This window comes from Lynx rufus, unplaced genomic scaffold (assembly GCF_022079265.1).
Source record: "Lynx rufus isolate CCGP_SWC_20201006 ecotype Redwood Valley unplaced genomic scaffold, mLynRuf1.p SCAF_8, whole genome shotgun sequence".
In the NCBI taxonomy this organism is placed as follows: domain Eukaryota; kingdom Metazoa; phylum Chordata; class Mammalia; order Carnivora; family Felidae; genus Lynx; species Lynx rufus.
The window spans coordinates 60,811,866-60,829,493 of NW_025814896.1; the positions used below are offsets into that span (position 1 = coordinate 60,811,866).

The 17,628-nt window shown below is 37.4% G+C and overlaps 1 protein-coding gene across 3 annotated transcripts; it reads left to right on the plus strand.

Annotated features, from left to right (window-relative positions):
- Positions 1-201: 201 nt before the first annotated feature.
- Positions 202-17,346, plus strand: TXNDC9 (thioredoxin domain containing 9). 3 transcript variants are annotated; one of them, XM_047068597.1, is made up of 6 exons: positions 202-322; positions 2,052-2,087; positions 2,302-2,520; positions 10,143-10,261; positions 14,255-14,509; positions 16,756-17,346. In XM_047068597.1, exons 3-6 carry the CDS (start codon positions 2,332-2,334, stop codon positions 16,871-16,873), a joined length of 681 nt encoding a protein of 226 aa, XP_046924553.1. In that variant the 5' UTR covers positions 202-322; positions 2,052-2,087; positions 2,302-2,331; the 3' UTR covers positions 16,874-17,346. The 3 variants fall into 3 exon arrangements, with proteins under 3 accessions (XP_046924553.1, XP_046924551.1, XP_046924554.1); XM_047068595.1 differs by lacking the exon at positions 2,052-2,087; XM_047068598.1 differs by lacking the exon at positions 2,052-2,087 and having other exon boundaries at positions 219-304.
- The last annotated feature ends 282 nt before the right edge of the window (positions 17,347-17,628 follow it).

The following is a 17,628-nucleotide window of genomic DNA, read 5'->3' on the forward strand; positions in this document are numbered from 1 at the left end:
CACATATAAACTACAACTTCCAGCGTACTTTGCTCCCTCCTCCGTGGGCCGTTTACTCCGAAGGAGGCTAGTAATCGGAAACCTGGGGGTGGAGAAATGGGAGATGCGCACGCGCAGAAGCGCTCACCGCACGCACGCCCTCCTCCCCCGCCCAACTTCCTTGAGTGTCGCAGGTTGTGTCGCGGGAGGGCCGCAGCTAAAGGGGAGGCGGAAGTGACGGCCGGTTCGCAGCTACCGGCAGCTGCTGTGAGGGTGAAGGCACAGTGGACTGCCTTTCTGGAGCGACTGGTTCCTCACTTCTCAGGTATCCCCGAGAGCTCAGGTGAGGCAGCGGATTGTGAGAAAAAGCCGGCCACCGCCTCCCGGTGCTGATGGACACTTCACTCTACATCCGGCCAGGGCGGGGGATGGGCGCTGCCTAGATGTCGGTGTCAGTGAGGTGGAGGCGGCTTTGGCGCATGCGCCCCGGGAGGTGTGGAACTCGCGGCCACCTGAACTCGGCCTTCATCTTTTCCTGGGGGCTCAGGGAGTGGCGAGGATGCTTTTGGGAAGGTGCCTGGGGAGCATTTAAGGTTGTTCTGGCGGGTACATGGAAGAGAGTCAAAGAAACAGGTAATTGGAGGACAGACAAGCCCCTTCCCACCATTCTCGATGAACTGAAAAAGAGTCAGAGGTTTGTGGTTTGAAGAATGAAAAGTTATCAGAACCGCTACACCCCCTCCTTTCTTTCCCTTTTGTAAATGCGGTGACCACCGCCACCTGTCCCCTGAACAGCTTTTATTAATCACTTCTGTTCCCAATTATTCCAGAATTAAATTCTGAATTCATCTTATAAAACTCTAGGAATAAGCATTTTCTATACCTCTAATAAAAACAGGTTCTGACATGTAGGTCAGTCTCTTAATAACCAATTTTCTGCTTATCCGGCCACAACCCTAAAGGAAACAATCTTACTGACATTTTTCTTTGGAGGTAGGGAGTGTGAAATTATTTTACCATATTTGAAATGCCACTCCTTGAAAGATTATAGCATTTATGAGGAACTTACAGTTTGGATTTTTAAAACTCAAAGACTTTTGGAACTTAACGATAATTTGACCAGAAACTAGGCACATATTCATTCAGTATTAACACATTTTTTGAGCAGTTAGCCCTGCTAACTCTGGGATGAAATCAAGTGTGCTTTTCAACTGCTTTTCCTTGTGAAGAAAGATGAATCAAAAGTGAAGTTTGCAAGAAGATTACTTCTTTCCACTTCGGCAGTTTAGACGGTTTGTGTGGGCTAGGCTGTACATGTAAGTAAGGGGATCAGTGAGTTCATGGTTTATTAAGATGTTTTAAGGTTCTTCAGTAGTATTTTCAACTGTGTCGTAGTTAATTGGGATTCAACATATTTCTGCTTTGATAGGCAAATTATAAATTATATTTCTGTAGTAATAACCCAGGGATACACCTAAAATTTACATCTGATTGTTGCTGGCAGAAAATACTACATTGTGTAAAATGTGTACTTGAGATAGAGCTTCCTTTCCTATCTGGATTAGATTTTGTTTTTAAACTCCTATTTTACATTAAGGAGTGATGGGAAAATCAATATTTTTAATATTTGTTGTGATGCTGTTTTACGTCAAAGTTAAGAACACTGTCAGTAGATTAACACCAGTATCTTTGTAGCCTCATAGAGTTTGTTAGATTATAGGCGAATAGCAGTGAAAACTAAAGTTGAGAGAACACCAGGCACTGTTCTTTACATAAATTGTAATGTGCTTTCTCAGGGATTAAATAAAAATCATTTATGTAGAGACCTTTGGCTCTCTATATCTTTGGCTCAACTCCACTCTGTATTGAAGCAAAGTTTGTTTTGTATATGTAAGTGTAAAACCTTAGTACAGTTAAACTTTACTGTTATTCACAGTCATTTCTGCTTTCTCTTTTCTTCTGGTTTAAAAAAAAAACCAACAAAAAAAACCCTGTCAATATATGTCACTAGGTATAACTCCCAACCACCCATTTCTCTCTGGTCTTAAAGACTTGTCTTTGCTTTATTGTAGTGAAACAATGTAAATCAGAAGCACCTAAACTTTGCTGTAAGTAATTTTTGAGTGGTTTGACTATAACCTATTGACAATTCAATTTAAAAGCATTTAAGTAAAAATGTTTAAATGTAACATGAAATGCTGGGTTGTCAGAACACTTTGTAGACTACAAATTTTACACTTGCTAGAAGTTTTGGAAATGGTAGAGGAAACTTTGTCTCTCTCTTTTTTTTTTTTCTCACAACTTTGCAAACTTTCTCCCTAGCACCAAGACTAAACTGTACCATTTAGAAGAATGGAAGCTAATACATCTGTTGACATGTTTTCAAAAGTCCTGGAGAATCAATTGCTTCAGACTACCAAACTAGTGGAAGAACATTTGGATTCTGAAATTCAGAAACTGGATCAGATGGATGAGGATGAATTGGAACGCCTCAAAGAAAAGAGACTTGAGGCACTAAGGAAAGCTCAACAGCAGAAACAAGTAACCTCTCTGCCCTGCTTTCTGAAATTACTTTAACAGTATGCTCCTAACAACTTATATATACGTGTGCTGCAGTAGTTACATTTCAGGCCTCATTTTTAAGGTTTTTATTTTTGGGGGTTAACTTCAAAGTATGATCACTGTTAACAATCTTCTGGGGAAAAAATAGTTTTAAAGAGACATTAAAAATTAGCCTGCTCAGCATATTAATCCTCAGTCAAGTAAAAGAAACCACATGTGTCCAAGGTCATTTTTTGAGCTCAGATTTATTGGGTGAGGAGGAAGTAAACTAGGAAGAGCACTGGGAGTACAAGGAGCCAGTCATTCATTCCCCTTTTGGGTAGTTGTAAAGCCAATTGTACTTCAGTTGTGATCAGTGTAAGTGAGGTGAGAGCTGTAAGGCAATTTACATTGAAGAAATATTCAGGCTTTGCCAGTGTAACAAATACATGACTTATTTATTCAAAAGAATGCATACTGGGTCACAAAGAAGGGTGGCCACAACTCTATCCTTGTTGGTCTCTTTAGAGTGTGAGTGTGAAACCAACTTGTAGACTCTAGTCAAAACAAATTGGGTTAAATCCGTAAATTTAATTTGGATTGAAAATGTTTACATTGAAATAGATTATTACCAATTCTGGTTGCTCTTCAATTGGCTATGACTAAAACATGAGCTTTAAATTTTCTAGAGAAACAGTGATTTTGTTTGTGCTGCTACAGCATCTCTTTGATAATGTTTATCCCCTCACTATTTAGAAGAGTTGCTACAAAAGGAATCTTCTATAATGTGACTGAGTTTCTAGTTTTATATTTTGAGTTTTCTACAATAGGGTGTGTATATATGTATGTGGATTTGAAACCACGAGACTTTAATATAATGCTAATCATTATCTCAGGTAATACATGATGAGATTCTGCTACACATTCCTCTTTTTCATGACAACAGGTAAATAACACTACTAATTGCTAATGTTCAACTAACAAAAGTTGTCATAACCAGGATGTTTTTCTACAAAGACTGAATCTACCTGATTTGCAGTGAGGAATATACATAATGGCTTAAATGAAATTGTCAGCAGTTAAAAACAATATTCTGAGTATCATTAAAAAATCATCTCAGGCATGCAGCCTTTATGGATTTTTTAATTAATATGCAAATCAATTTAAAATGAATTTGTCATAGAATAAGTGAGAGGGTCTTATTTTAGAGCTTTCATTGCATTTAATCTTTTTTTTTAATATGAAATTTATTGTCAAATTGGTTTCCATACAACACCCAGTGCTCATCCCAATAGGTGCCCTCCTCAATACCCCTCACCCACCCACCACTCCCTCCCACCCCCCATCAACCCTCAGTTTGTTCTCAGTTTTTAAGAGTCTCTTATGTTTTGGCTCCCTCCCTCTCTAACCTTTATTTTTTTTTTCCCTTCCCCTCCCCCATGGTCTTCTGTTAAGTTTCTCAGGATCCACATAAGAGTGAAAACATATGGTATCTGTCTTTCTCTGTATGACTTACTTCACTTAGCATAACACTCTCCAGTTCCATCCACGTTGCTACAAAAGGCCATATTTCATTCTTTCTCATTGCCAAGTAGTATTCCATTGTATATATAAACCACATTTCTTTATCCATTCATCAGTTGATGGACATTTAGGGTCTTTCCATAATTTGGCTATTGTTGAAAGTGCTGCTGTAAACATTGGGGGTACAGGTGCCCCTACGCATCAGCACTCCTGTATCCCTTGGGTAAATTCCTAGCAGTGCTATTGCTGGGTCATAAAGTAGATCTATTTTTAATTTTTTGAGGAAATTCCACACTGTTTTCCAGAGTTGCTGCACCAGTTTACATTCCCACCAACAGTGCAAGAGGGTGCCCGTTTCTCCACATCCTCTCCAGCATCTATAGTCTCCTGATTTGTTCATTTCAGCCACTCTGACTGGCATGAGGTGATATCTCAGTGTGGTTTTGATTTGTGTTTCCCTGATGAGGAGTGACGTTGAACATCTTTTCATGTCCCTGTTGGATATCTGGATGTCTTCTTTAGAGAAGTGTCTGTTCATGTTTTCTGCCCATTTCTTCACTGGATTATTTGTTTTTCAGGTGTGGAGTTTGGTGAGCTCTTTATAGATTTTGGATACTAGCCTTTTGTCTGATTTGTCACTTGCAAATATCTTTTCCCATTCCGTTGGTTGCCTTTTAGCTTTGTTAATTGTTTCCTTTGCAGTGCAGAAGCTTTTTATCTTCATGAGGTCCCAATAGTTCAGTTTTGCTTTTAATTCCCTTGCCTTTGGAGATGTGTCAAGTAAGAAATTGCTGCAGCTGAGGTCAGAGAGGGTTTTTTTCCTGCTTTCTCCTCTAGGGTTTTGATGGTTTCCTGTCTCACATTCAGGTCCTTTATCCATTTTCAGTTTATTTTTATGAATGGTATAAGAAAGTGGTCTAGTTTCATTCTTCTGCATGTTGGTGTCCAGATCTCCCAGCACCATTTGTTAAAAGACTGTTTTCCACTGGATATTCTTTCCTGCTTTGTCAAAGAATAGTTGGCCATACTTTTGTGGGTCCAATTCTGGGTTCTCTATTCTATTCCTTTGGTCTATGTGTCTGTTTTTGTGCCAATACCATGCTGTCTTGATGATTACAGCTTTGTAGTAGAGGCTGGTCTGGGATTGTGATGCCTCCTGCTTTGATCTTCTTCAATATTACTTTGGCTATTCGGGGTCTTTTGTGGTTCCATACAAATTTTAGGAATGCTTGTTCTAGCTTCGAGAAGAATGCTGGTGCAGTTTTGATTGGGATTGCATGAATGATCGATTGTAGATTGCTTTGGGTGGCATTGACATTTTAACAATATTTATTCTTCCAATCCGTGAGCATGGAATGTTTTTCCATTTCTTTATATCTTCTTCAATTTCCTTCATAAGCTTTCTATAGTTTTCACCATACAGATCTTTTACATCTTTGGTTAGGTTTATTCCTAGGTATTTTATGCTTCTTGGTGCAATTGTGAATGGGATCAGTTTCTTTCTTTGTCTTTCTGTTGCTTCATTATTAGTGTATAAGAATGCAACTGATTTCTGTACATTAATTTTGTATCCTGTGACTTTGCTGAATTCATGTATCAGTTCTAGCAGACTTTTGGTGGAGTCTATCAGGTTTTCCTTGTATAATGTCATGTAATTTGCAAAAAGTGAAAGCTTGACTTCGTCTTTGCCAGTTTTGATGCCTTTGATTTCCTTTTGTTGTCTGATTGCTGATGCTAGAACTTCCAACACTATGTTAAACAGCAGCAGTGAGAGTGGACATCTCTGTTGTGTTTCTCAGGGGAAAGCTCTCAGTTTTTCCCCATTGAGGATGATATTAGCTGTGGGTTTTTCATAAATGGCTTTTATGATCTTTAGGTGTGTTCCTTCTACCCCGACTTTCTCGAGGGTTTTTATTAAGAAAGGTTGCTGAATTTTGTCAAAGGCCTTTTCTGCATCGATTGACAGGATCATATGGTTCTTATCTTTTCTTTTGGCAATGTGATGTATCACGTTGATTGATTTGCGATTGTTGAATCAGCCCTGCATCCCAGGAATGAATCCCACTTGATCATGGTGAATAATTCTTTTTATATGCTGTTGAATTCGATTTGCTAGTATTTTATTGAGAATTTTTGCATCCATATTTATCAGGGATATTGGCCTGTAGTTCTGTTTTTTTACTGGGTCTCTGTCTGGTTTGGGAATCAAAGTAATGCTGGCTTCAAAGAATGTTTCTGGAAGTTTTCCTTTCCTTTCTATTTTTTGGAACAGCTTGAGAAGGATAGGTATTATCTCTGCTTTAAATGTCTGGTAGAATTCCCCAAGGAAGCCATCTGGTCATGGATTCTTATTTGTTGGGAGATTTTTGATAACTGATTCAATTTCTTTGCTGGTTATGGGTCTGTTCAAGTTTTCTGTTTCTTCCTGTTTGAGTTTTGGAAGTGGGTGGGTGCTTAGGAATTTGTCCATTTCTTCCAGGTTGTCCAGTTTTTTGGCATATAATTTTTCATAGTATTTCCTGATAATTGCTTGTATTTCTGAGGAATTGGTTGTCATCTCCCTTTGGGTCATCTCCCTTTTCTTTTTGAGAAGCCTGGCTAGAAGTTTATCAATTTTATTTTTTCAAAAAACCAACTCTTGGTTTCATTGATCTTCTCTACAGTTTTTTTAGATTCTATATTGTTTGTTTATGCTCTGATCTTTATTATTTCTCTTCTTCTGCTGGGTTTGGGGTGTCTTTGCTATTCTGCTTCTATTTGCTTTAGGTATGCTGTTAGATTTTGTATTTGGGATTTTTCTTGTTTCTGGAGATAGGCCTGGATTGCAATGTATTTTCCTCTCAGGACTGCCTTCGCTTCATCCCAGAGTGTTTGGATTGTTGTATTTTCATTTTCATTTGTTTCCATATATTCTTTCATTTCTTTTCTAATTGCCTGGTTGACCCATTCATTCTTTAGTAGGGTGTTCTTTAACGTCCATGCTTTTGGAGGTTTTCCAGACTTTTTCCTATGGTTGATTTCAAGTTTCATAGCATTGTGGTCTGAAAGTGTGCGTGATATGATCTCAATTTGTCACAGGATAACTGAGAAGGTCTTATTTTAGAGCTTTCATTGCATTTTAATCTTTTTTATTAAAATGCTTCCTAAGGAAGTAGATAAGAAGCCTTAATAGATTTTATAGATACTCTTTTTCAAAGAGTAATATAGATTGCATAGTAATTTTGATTTACTGATCTATGTGGGTATCAGGAAATCAGTATAAGCAGTGACATAAGCACTTAATAGGCCTACGTGAATCAATATTCCTCAGTCAGCCAAGCACCCTCCTACTGTTATGACAGCTAGTGACATATGAGTTGGGTGGTGAAAAGGACAGGTGAGAAATAGGAAGAGCCCATCCAAAGGCTTGGGTTTTAGCCACTAAGTGAGAGTGAGATGCTGCCCACTGCCAGCCCTTGGGTAGGCTCAGCCTGCACCGTGATCTGTGCCCATCCTGCTTGATTCCATTCAGCAGATACTTGGGGAGCACATGCTCTGTGAAAGAAACTATGCTAAGAGCACAGGGATGTGCTGAGTGTCTTGGGAGAGATGCCATGTGTTGGTAGAGGTTCACAGTGGGCTTGCCTCCCTCTTAAGAACTTGGACAGGTTCAGGTCTTTGGCCTATTGGTTTAACACGTGGGAATTAATAATAAAAAGAGCTTTTTAAAAAAAAATTTTTTTTAATGTTTACTCATTTTTGAGAGAGACAGAGTGTAAGCAGGGGAGGGGCAGAGAGAAAGGGAGACACAGAATCCAAAGCTGTGCTGACAGCTCAGAGCCCGATCTCACAAACCATGAGATCATGACCTGAGCCAAAGTCAGATGCTTAACTAACTGAGCCACCCAGGCACCCCAATAAAAAGAGCTTTTTAAAAAATATTCTTTTTTTAAGGGCACATGTTATTGGTCAGTTAAGAAAAATCATGAAATGTGACATGCTATTAAGGAATTGTATTTGAGAGTTTAAATTGTTTATAGAAGCCTGATTGGGGGTGCCTGAGTGGCTCAGGCAGTTAAGTCTCCAACTCTTGATTTCAGGTCAGGTCATGATCTCAACAGTTGTGAGATAGAGCTTTGTGTCGGGATCTGTGCTGAGCATGGAGTCTGCTTAAGATTCTCTCTCTCCCTTCCTGTCCCTCCCCCGCTTGTGCAGGGGTGTGCATGCTCTATCAAAAAAAATTTTTTTTTAATTTTCATTTATTTATTTTAAATGTTTTAGAGAGAGAGTGCATGTGCACATGCACAATCAGGGGAGGGACAGAGAGAGAGAGAGAGAGAGAGAGAGAGAGAGGAATAGAAGATCCAAAGCAGGCTCCATGCTGATAGCACAGACCATGATGCGGGGCTCCAACTCACGAACTGTGAAATCATGACCTGAGCTGAAGTCGGATGCTTAACCAACTGAGCCACCCAGGCACCACTAAAACATTCTTTTTTTTAAAAGAAGCTTACCAAAGAAATATCCCATAAGGAGAAAACACCAGGGCCTCCTGTGAGTGTTAGCTCAGCATTAGTCAATGTGAAATGGAAACCAAAACTATTAATGCTGTCTGTATTAGCTTAAGTCCAGAAGAAGAAAAGAGATGGCACTCGTGCCCCTTTTCTAGGCAGACCACTTCTGGAGGGCTCTATTCACACCTCTGCCACTTTTTAAAAAGATGAGGAGGAATTAGTCTCTGATCAGAGGAGGATAACTAGAAGAGTAAGAAATGTAGAGATCATTTCATCTGAGAAACAGCCAAAAGGAAATGAAGGGGGAGGTAGAAAAGAAAAGACATAGGTGAGATAGGACATCTGAAGGGCTGACATGTGAAAGATAACAACTTTTCTCTCTAATCTTCTGCCCAAGCTGGGACCCACAGACCAAAGTTACAGTTATACTGTAGTTCAGGGTGAGAAAACCCTTCTAAAAGTATAAATGCAGATGCTTTTTAAGGACATGTGCCAAACACTATTGCAGTTATTTTCATGTTGATGGTCTTATTTTCACAACTTAGTGAGATAGTTGCTTTGTGATCTCCACTTTACAAATAAGGAAATGGAGACTCAAAAAGGTTAATTAGAATTCTTAGACTAATAAATGGTAGAACAATTATTCAAGCCCATACCTTCTGCCTGCATGCCCAGTGGTCCTTTGTGTAAAAATCAGTTGCCTCAAAAAGGAAGCAAGCTTCCAGTTGAGATGATGAATCTTTCCTGTGGCAGGAAGCTTGAGAAACAAAAAGGTCTGTCAGGCATGGTTGATAAGGGTTGATATGTTGGGTTGAGAAGTTGGATTAGATGACTTGTGAGTGCTGTATTGTTTCTGGACACCATATGAGAAGACAACTTTTTCTATCTAGTATACTACCCATTGGTGACCAGTATAGAAGTGGTTCCTGCCTCTCTGAGCCCACAGGGCTCCTAAGCTGCAAAGCTGCAATAACCACTGCCTGTGTCTTCCCCTCCCCTACAAAGACCAAGTAGCTTTATCTCATGAGCATTATTTTTCAAAGCTTTGCAGTAACTTGGATCTAATGCTTCTGATTTTAGTAGTTTAAGCGCAGCAAAATTAAATGGATATTTACTTTCTTTTCATTTTATTTATTTTAGAAAGTGAGCATGAGTGGGGGAGGGGTAAGAGAGGGGGCAGAGGGAAAGAGAGAAGCAGGCTCCACACTGAGCATGGATCAAGGGGCTCAATCCCATGACACTGGAATCATGACTTGAGTCGAAATCAGGAGTTGGACACTCAATTGACTGAGCCACCCAGGCACCCCTTATGTCTCTTGAGTCTAAATTTTTATTTTTGAAGTTCTAACAAAACATTTGTGTGAAGGTACCAAGACAGACGATTGTTTTAAACACAAAGCATGCTGAAAGATAGTCATTGCCCCCAGACTGTATTTGCACTGACACTGGAAACATATGAAAGTAAATCACTAAGAGGAATTCATTTCCTTCTACAAGATAAAATCAACTTCATTACAGAATATTACAGTGATTTAGACCCAAAATGTGAAGTGGTACTGGAAGAGATATTTCAAGTGTGTAATATTTCCCTTTTCTCCAAATTAGGAATGGCTTTCAAAAGGACATGGAGAATACAGAGAAATACCTAGTGAGAGAGACTTTTTTCAAGAAGTCAAGGAGAGTAAAAAAGTGGTTTGCCATTTCTACAGGGACTCCACGTTCAGGTAACTTTGTTTCCATCAGTGACTTTTTAAAATTTTATTTGTTTATTTTTGTTAATGTTTGTTTATTTTTGAGGGAGAGTGAACGCAAGTGGAGGGTGGGGAGAGCAAGAGAGAGGGGCACAGAGGATCCGAAGCAGACTCTGCACTGATAGCAGCGAGCCCAATGCAGGGCTTGAGCTCACCAACTGTGAGATCATGACCTAAGCTGAAGTTGGACACTCAACTGACTGATTACCTAGGTGCCCCAAGTGAATTTTTAAAAATATGATGAGATCTTTGAATAGAGATATACTACTAACATAATAGAGAAATTAAGAAAAATAAGAGGAACTGCTTAAGTTCTTTGTACTTGTGTACAAGTCTCCATTAAACAGTTGTTATTTTGAAGATTAATGTAAAACCTGTGATACAAAAAAGTATAAATGAACATTATTGAAATTCAAGATTATTTCCACAGAACTCGCTATTTTCTGAATTATATTTCCACTAGATAACTTTAAAAACATCTAAGAAACATACATGTAAATTTTCTTTTTGTCAACACAAGAATTATTTATTTATTTATTTATTTATTTATTTATTTTGGTGCTGTTATGATACAGGTGTGATGTAGGGAGTGGGGGCCAACATTTTGAACACCAGCTTTGAATTCACTCCTCAGCTAGCAACTCATGGGGAGACAATGGTTTGGCCAAGCCTTTCACTAGAAGCATCGCTGGGACTGCCAGCCTTGGCCGAAAACAGAGGAAAGTGATTTATGTTAGCGAGGCCAGGTCTGCAAGCCTCTCTATGGAGGCAGAGTCCTTGTACAATGAAAATACCCCTAGAAAAGATTATGTCTTAACTCAGAGGACTCATGCCTTTCTTTCTTTTAACCCCAAAATTTGATTAGTTGCCAACTTTTAGAAATTGAGAGATACAGTTTTTTTAATCCAGATTTCAGAATTTTAAAAGAATCGAATTAACTTAATAGCAAACCTAGAATTCAGTATGAAAGCAGTTTGCTAATACTGAAGATCAGCTGCCTCCCTCAGACAGATATACACTCCAGTATAGAGTCTCCATCATTCACTGTTGTCTCAGCCCTGCCCTCTTCCCTCATTTCAGTAACCCACCCAGCCCTTGTCTTAAACTCACCACCCAGTAACTTGGTTATTAATTAACATTTTTCATGGATTGATTGCCTGGGATTTGTGGACTAAGGTAATAAAAAGGAAAGAAAATGTTGAGATTGTGAAATCTGTAAGGGAAAGTGGGAAGGAATTAGGAAAGAAAAGAATATCAGAGAAACCTTCTGCCACCGTGGTACTCTATCATCTCCCATTGGTACACATTTCTCAAGTTGCCAACTTCTGACATATATGATGAGGTGATGTGTTAATATCATATTACTCTCTAAGATTGATATTATGTGATGTTTATTAGATGTATTTGTCCACTAAATTGTTAGGTTTGTGAAAGCAGAGAGTTTGCCTCTATTGTGGTTAACTGTGCTCCCCAAGTTCCTAGCCTTAGAGCAGCAATGGCTGACAACACATAGTTGTAGGTGCTCAGTAAATATATTCGATGGGGGTATAAACAGTGCAATACCAGGAGTACTTACCTTCAAAACAAATGAAAAATAAGGCGTGCCTGGCTGGCTCAGTCAGTAGAGCATCTGGCTTGATCTTGGTGTCTTGAGTTCAAGTCCAACATTGGGTATAGAGATTGCTTTAAAAAAAATTAAAAAAAAAAGAGAGTGCCTGAGTAACTCAGTCAGTTAAGCATCCAACTCTTGATCTCAGTTCAAGTCTTAATCTTACAGTTCGTGACATCGAGCCCTGCATCGGGCTCTGCTTTTAGCACAGAGATCTCTCTGTCTCTCCCTCTCTCTCAAATAAACTTTAAAAGAAAAGAAAAATCAAAGATCAAAATGTTTTATATATAGATCTGATATAGGTATCAAAGTTCTTGGCACATAGTAGGCTGGATACTTGATGTGTAAAATCCTGGAACATTAACAATGACCCTTTCAGGTAAGTAGGTGTAATTCCAGTGCTTTATGTGTGGAGACCAAGACTTGGAGAAATTAAGTGACTCACCTAATGTCACTCATCTTCTAAATGATAGAAGAGGATTTAAACCCAGGATTTAAGCCTAATGCTGTTTTAACTACACCATGATTGCTGCTTCTGGGTTTAAAAAAAATGGATTAATTTAAAATAGGTTCCATATAACTCCAGTAAAACCATGGAGTTGATTTATCTACAAGTTTTCAAGAACATATTTCTCATATAATGGTTCATTTATCATTTGTGCTTCATTCAGAAACTAATTATTAATTTGTTCTCTCCTACCATTTTTCACTAGTCTCATTGCTATACTACATGGGTGATATATGAAAAGATACTTTCAGAGGTAAAGTGATGAGGCATCCAGGTTACCAGAAACTTGCTGGACCCAATCCTAATTCAGGAATAAGTACACCAAGAAGTGCCCAGAAAGCCTGCTAATAACAACTATGAAACATTTGATGTCTTCATCATCTAAAGCAGTAGTTCTCAAACTTTATGGGGCATGAGAGTCACCTGCCTGTTTCCCAGCTCCACTCCCAGAAAATTTTGGTTCGTCTATATGTTTTAAAAGTTAATTTTAATAAATACCTGTGGTTAAAAACTATTGCTCAAGGGGTCCCTGGGTGGCTCAGTCAGTTAAGTGTCTGACTGTGGCTCGGGTCATGATCTCATGAGTTCAAGTCCCACATCGGGCTCTCTACTGTCAGCACAGAGCCCACTTCAGATCCTCTTTCCCCATCTCTTTCTGCCCTTCTCCTGCCTCAAAAATAAACATTAAAAAAATTAAAAGAAAAAAAAAAGAACTGCTCAAGAAGATTATTATTAAGAGTAGTCTTTTTTAGGAACCCTAGAGGACTGACCAATTTAAAATGCATTTTAACTTACAGAAAGTGTCATTTCCATTTTTCTTTTCAAAAGAAGGTGGCTTAATAAAAGTTACTCCTGATATTTTTCATTTCTGTAGAATCTTATGACCATATTTATAGCCCTTAACCTTATGCTTTTTTTTTATTTTTTTTTTAATATTTATTTATTTTTGAGAGAGAGAGAGAGAGATGGCATGAGCGGGGGCAGGGCAGAGAGAGAGGGAGACAGAATCTGAAGCAGGCTCCAGGTTCTGAGCTGTCAGCACAGAGCCCGATGCAGGGCTCGAACTCACAAACTGAAATCATGACCTGAGCCGAAGTCAGACACTTAACCGTCTGAGCCACCCAGGCGCCCCTTAACCTTATGCTTCTTAATGAAAGTTGCACAATTGGGAGAGTTCTTTCTCAATGACACCATTCAGTCTTTGTGACTTCCAAATAAGGCACTGTATATACATTTCTGATTCTGAAAAGTCTCCTCTGAGTTCTGTCAAGTTCAGTTTTGTCACCTTTCAAGTTCCATGTATGAAACACCAGTAAACAAAGATAAATGACAATTTTTTGTTCTTACCAAGAACATGACAACTTCATGAACCACTTACAATTAAAGTATATATTTAATATTTTGTTTTTTATGAATATCATTAGGACACATCTGACTTCTAGAATACTGGATTCTTTTTCTCCCTCTTATATCATTTAGCTAACCTATGAAAGAGAAATGAGGTTATCCGACACAAGCATGCGTTGGCTGCCAAATTATATTCAAATAGAAAAACTATAAAATTAGATGTACCTTTATGATATTTATTTAGGGGCACCTAGGTGGCTCAGTCAGTTTAGCGTCCGACTTCAGCTCAGGTCGTGATCTCACAGCTCATGAGTTTGAGCCCCGCATCGGGCTCTGTGCTGACAGCTTGGAACCTGGAGCCTGCTTCAGATTCTCCCTCTCTCTCTGCCCCTAACCCACTTGTATCCTGTCTCCTGTCTCTCTCAAAAATAAATAAACATTAAAAAAAATTTTTTTTAAATAAGTATGTTTAAGCTTTTGATTTTCTACATGCTGTTTGCAGGTGTAAAATATTAGACCGACATTTGGTAATATTATCCAAGAAACATCTGGAGACCAAATTTCTGAAGCTGAATGTGGAAAAAGCACCTTTCCTTTGTGAGAGACTGCGTATCAAAGTCATTCCCACACTAGCACTGGTAAAAGATGGAAAAACACAAGATTATGTTGTTGGATTTACTGACCTAGGAAATACAGATGACTTCACCACAGAAACTTTAGAATGGAGGCTGGGTTGTTCTGATATTCTCAATTACAGGTAACTTTTAGCAAAACAATTTTAATTGACATATTCAGTTGATGTTTTTAGAGAAGTTTTTTTATGTCAACATTTATGGAGCTAAGTTTTCTGAAACAAAAAGTTTCACAAATGAAAAATGTATTTCTTAAAGTACATTATTACTTTAAACAAAATCCATTAGATCTTAAAATCCATTAGAGATAAAATTGAGTCTTAGAGTATACCTAGCTATAAAAGTTTTCAACCTAACAGATCTTATTGAACTAATTTTGTATTAGTCTAGAAACCCAAAATGACATTGAACATCAGATTTTTTAATGTAGCTATTCTTGTCTTGTAGAATCTGATAAAATGTATAATCTGGTATCTGTGATTAGCTTAAATGACTTACCGTGAAGAACAGTCTCAATTTGAAAACAATCAAAAATGCAACTTACATTTTTCATTCATCTCCTTGTCTGCTTCTCCAAGTAATTTATCTAATTCCATAAATCAGCATATCATCTAGTCTTCTGTGCCTGTTTTTGATTTGCAAAATTAACAGATAAAATTATATAATTATCATTCCACAGTCCTAGTGCCTTTCAGTAAGTAGAAAGTTCTCTCCTCTTTTTCCTCCCCCTTTTTCTCTGAATCTCCCCTACACATGCCTAAATTATCCCTACATTGGAATTTTAGGTTTTACTTTTCTTAATACTAAGTAAAACATTTTTTTGAAATGAATTTTGAAATGATTTCAGACTTTAAACAAGTTCGAAACTAGTACAAAGAATTCTCATAGACCTTTTGCCCATATTTCTCAAGTTTTAAAAATTTTACATTTGCTTTATCATTTTTCTGAATACATAAATACTGTTTTCAAAACCATTTGAGGAGGAGTTGGAGATGTATTGTCCCTATACTCCTAAATATTTCCTTGTGTATTTTCTAATAAAGACTTTTTCTTATATAACCACAGTACAGTAATTAAGACGAGAAGTGTTTTTATAATATATAGACCTTATTCAGATTCTACCTTTGTCCCAATAATGTCCTGCATACTAAAATGTTGCGTGTAGTTACTGTGTATTTTTAGTTCCGTTAACCTGTGATAACTTGTTGTCATTTTTCAATACTTTGACATTTTTGAAGAGTACATGTTATTTATTTTGTAGAGCATCCCTCAATTTGGGTTTGTCTCATGTTTCAAGATTAGGTTGGACTATGCATTTTTCATAGGTACATGATGGAAGGGATGTTATATTCCTTCTCAGTGTATTGTAGCAGGAGGTATAGGGTGGTTTGTTTGTTTCATTTCTGGTGGTAATAACTGAGCACTGGTTAACCAGTTGTCCAGACATCATTTAGTTGTCCTAAATGATGATTTAGGAAGAACTTTTCCATATTACACATTAATTCACTTTTTCATTTATTTATATTAGAATGGGCAGTGGCTTATCTTATCCATTGGGTTATATTTGGTTACTAATATTATTTACTTTGAAGCCCAGATTGCCCCAGTGTGGTCAGTGAGAGCCCCTCTTATGGAGCCTTCTTTGTCTTTTCCATGTGTCTCAATAGTTCTTTAAGTACTTGCTTTCTGGTGCAAATAAGATGTCTTAGAGAGGGACTCATGTAGTACTTTCCCTAGAATTGGCTGTTTCTTCAGGGAACCATGGTTCCTCTCAGTGGCAAATGGTATTTCAAAACCAGAATCTAGGTGCCAGACATCTTCCCAGATATTTTTGAAAGAAGTTGTTTTTTCATTTCATATATTTCTCAAGCATCATTGAAGTTTCATACCAATTCCAGGTTAATGATAATGAATTCCATGAGTTTTCTTGATGTTTATCTAAACATTATAAGATATTAAACAGGATCAAACCAGCCGTAACAAGCTATCAGAAATAGAGCACCATTTTCCTATGTCATTCTTACAGTGGCAAGAATCTAATCCAAGTTCAGCATATCCAAAACAGATGGAAAAACAATTTCATTTCCTTCTATGCTTTTCAGTCAGAAATTCTATTGGTACATCCTCTGAGATGTTAATCAGTAATTAATGCTAAAAGAGAAAATAAAACATTGATATAAGAGACTTAGTAATACAAAATAAGGTTTAAAACTTTTAACCATAATTGTGACTAATATACCTCTTCTGTAACACCAGCATTAAAGAAAACTTTATTCCATGTTAGGAAGAAAAGAATTTTTTGTGCAGGTTAGCATACCAACTGTACAAAATTATAAAGAGTAAATGCTTTTCAAATTTGCTTTATTTTTAGTGGAAATTTAATGGAGCCACCATTTCAGAGCCAAAAGAAATTTGGAACAAACTTCACAAAGCTGGAAAAGAAAACTATCCGAGGGAAGAAATATGATTCAGACTCTGATGATGATTAGAAATTAATTATAATTCTTTGTAAATTGTCTTTTTATTTCTGCTTCAAAATTAGATGTGTTTTCTAAATTCAGTTGGTTTTGATACATTGGTCATCTATTGGTCATATTCTAGAGTTTTGTACAGTTTCATCACATTGAAAGACATCTTTAATATTTTCTGTGTGGCACTTGTGTTGAAGAAAACTGAGTTCTTAAATTATCCAGCAAGGGTCTGGATTCTCTATTTTTGAGATTGATTTTATCACAATATGATTCTTAGGTCTTTATACCATTCACAATTGTGTTTTTAATCTACTGGATTGGAAATAGGAATTCAAATTATTCCAGGACTAATTCTTACACAGCATCATTTCCTTTATACAACAGGTCAAATTACATTTACTGGTGTAACAGACTCACTTGTAAATGAATTATAAACACTCTTTACTTCTGGAATATATTTAACTATTAAAAAACTGCTTATTTATTCTGTAGGCTGTGTGTTGATGTTGAATGAACTGATGGCAGCAGAAAGTTTTTTCAGGTTTTGAACATTTTGCCTTAGAGTTCTGATTACTTGTATTTTAATACATGCATTAAAAATAATCAGGAAGCATGTTTGGAACGGCAACATGAGATCTGCACACTCCTCAGTGAAAACAACTAACTGGTAAATATATATATGTGTATTTTTTTTCACTTAAAGTCTCTGGGAATTGTCATAAAAGCATACAGCAAACAAAAACATTTGTTACAGAAACATATATTCAAGAAAA